Genomic DNA, 1923 nt, shown 5'->3' with positions numbered 1-1923 from the left:
CGGCATTCAACTGTATCTGCACTCAATAGACCAGCTGCTGTCAGCCCATTATGTGAAACGCAGAAACCTCAAGGACTAAGTGCCAGTTGTTCATGCTGTTGATGCCTAACTTCCTAATCACTGACCCAACTGCAACTAATCTGGGAGCTCTCGTGTTCTTCCGCGCTGCCTGCTGGCGCGGTGCTGGCTGAAGGCAGCAGGCCAGCCTCGCACTGCTCTGGGTGAAGTGCCTCTTACCTATTTCATCCAGCAGCTCTAGGGCTGGTGGAGGCAGCTCATCAATGAAGTGGTTAGATGCCTCTGAGAATGCTGAGATAGAAAAAAAAAAAGCGCCCAGTTAATTAGCAGTGGTTATACCACAACTGTGATATAGGCTTACATTACGACAGCATCTTGCTGATATATTTCATTTATCAACCTGCACGAGCCTGGCTCATTTGCATTTTATCAAATACCCTTAAATAGTTTCATAATGGAAAAAGTATTTAGAGCTAGGCTTGCACATCCGGTTCTCAATCCTCCACTGAAAATTGGAGGCCAGTAACATTTACACTTCACACGGAGGTTCATTAGAGGTCAGACTTCTTAGCGCTCAGGTGTAAACACAAAATCTGTAGCCTAACTACCCCGGCCATACCCAGTTGTGTGCAAAGCCACTCATGCCTATAAGAAGAGATGCCCAGGAGAAGGGACGGAAGAAAAAAAAAAAACCAAAACAAAAACCAAGGAAAGAAGAGAAGAAACACTGCAAAATTGCATTTCAAATCTCTTTCTCCACATACTTATCATGCAGTTTGGGCTGGGTTAACAGACTTACCAGATGCCTGCCTGGAGCTTTTCAAGGGCAACCCCTCCTGTGTCAGATCATACAGAAGGAAACACAAGAAGGTACATTGTTAAAGCCTTAGCTGACCATTAAATTTTAAAATAAGCTCTTCAGTCAGTTCAGAATATGAAAACAGAGGAAGCAACCGGGTAAGTGAGACGTGTCAGACGTTTTGCTTCGGTTGCTGTGCAGTCATTTTTAGCTGGCCATAAGATACAGTCAGCTCCATGATTTTTATCCATTTCAAAACTGTATGGAGAATTGGACAGGAATTCCCTGAAAGGACAGTTCCAACATCTCAAGTTCCCACTCCCTCCTTTGAATCTTTAATTACAAAAGCCAGGCACACCTATGCACCAAAAGAGCCCTCCAAAAATCAAGCAAGGCAAGTCCTCACTGACCTCAAGATGGCAATGAGTGCTTCATGCACTTAATCCTAGAATAACATTCTATTTAGAGAGAGAGAGAGACACCATCGAGCATCTCCGCAGAGCCAGTCAAGGCCGTGCTGCACTGTTAATGGCCTTGGTGACTGCCAACAGCCTGCTACACAAACAAAGACGCAGAACTAACCTCATGACAACAAATGCTGTTGATACTGTTCTGGTTGAACACTCTAATCTTGAGATGACAACCCTATCAATGAATACCAACGAGAAAGGTAAAAGGCAACTATTTCATATCTAACTGTCTGAACAGATAACGCTGCAGCTCCGGAACGCCTTCAGTTCCAAAAAGATTACTGGAAATCACTACAGTGACCTTGGAAATTGTCAATACCGGAGGCGGAGGGGTTTTTGATACAGCAGAGTTGATAACATTAGGCCACACCTGTGCATAAGGAGGACGAATGTAATCCCCTAACGCAAGGGCTTTCTGAACACTTACTGCCTTCCAAACTACTAGATGGAGACTTTCACCTCAGTTTTCTTTCTCAAGGAAATCACCCATTTACCTTCCTCCTCCTAAGTTTTCAGAATTCTTCAGTTTCACGTGAAAACGTACATACTTGAACACATACGCATTTACTTTCGTTCAAGTTTCTTCCTCCCTTTCACATAGTCGAAAGCCTGTAGTTCACAAACCACTGGTGAATT

General features: G+C 43.9%; 1 protein-coding gene across 1 annotated transcript in view; it reads right to left on the bottom strand.

The window, feature by feature from the left end:
• The window catches only part of TEX14 (testis expressed 14), a gene marked incomplete at its 5' end in the record, with an annotated part of 24150 nt that overhangs the window by 3865 nt on the left and 18362 nt on the right, over positions 1 to 1923 (bottom strand). The window contains 2 exons of the mRNA XM_010142208.1: positions 238 to 309; positions 818 to 854. Of these exons, the coding sequence (XP_010140510.1) occupies positions 238 to 309; positions 818 to 854 (109 nt within the window). The remainder of the gene's footprint in view (positions 1 to 237; positions 310 to 817; positions 855 to 1923) is intronic.

This window comes from Buceros rhinoceros, unplaced genomic scaffold (genome assembly GCF_000710305.1).
Source record: "Buceros rhinoceros silvestris isolate BGI_N320 unplaced genomic scaffold, ASM71030v1 scaffold918, whole genome shotgun sequence".
Classification (NCBI taxonomy): domain Eukaryota; kingdom Metazoa; phylum Chordata; class Aves; order Bucerotiformes; family Bucerotidae; genus Buceros; species Buceros rhinoceros.
This window is presented reverse-complemented; position numbering and strand designations above follow the sequence as displayed.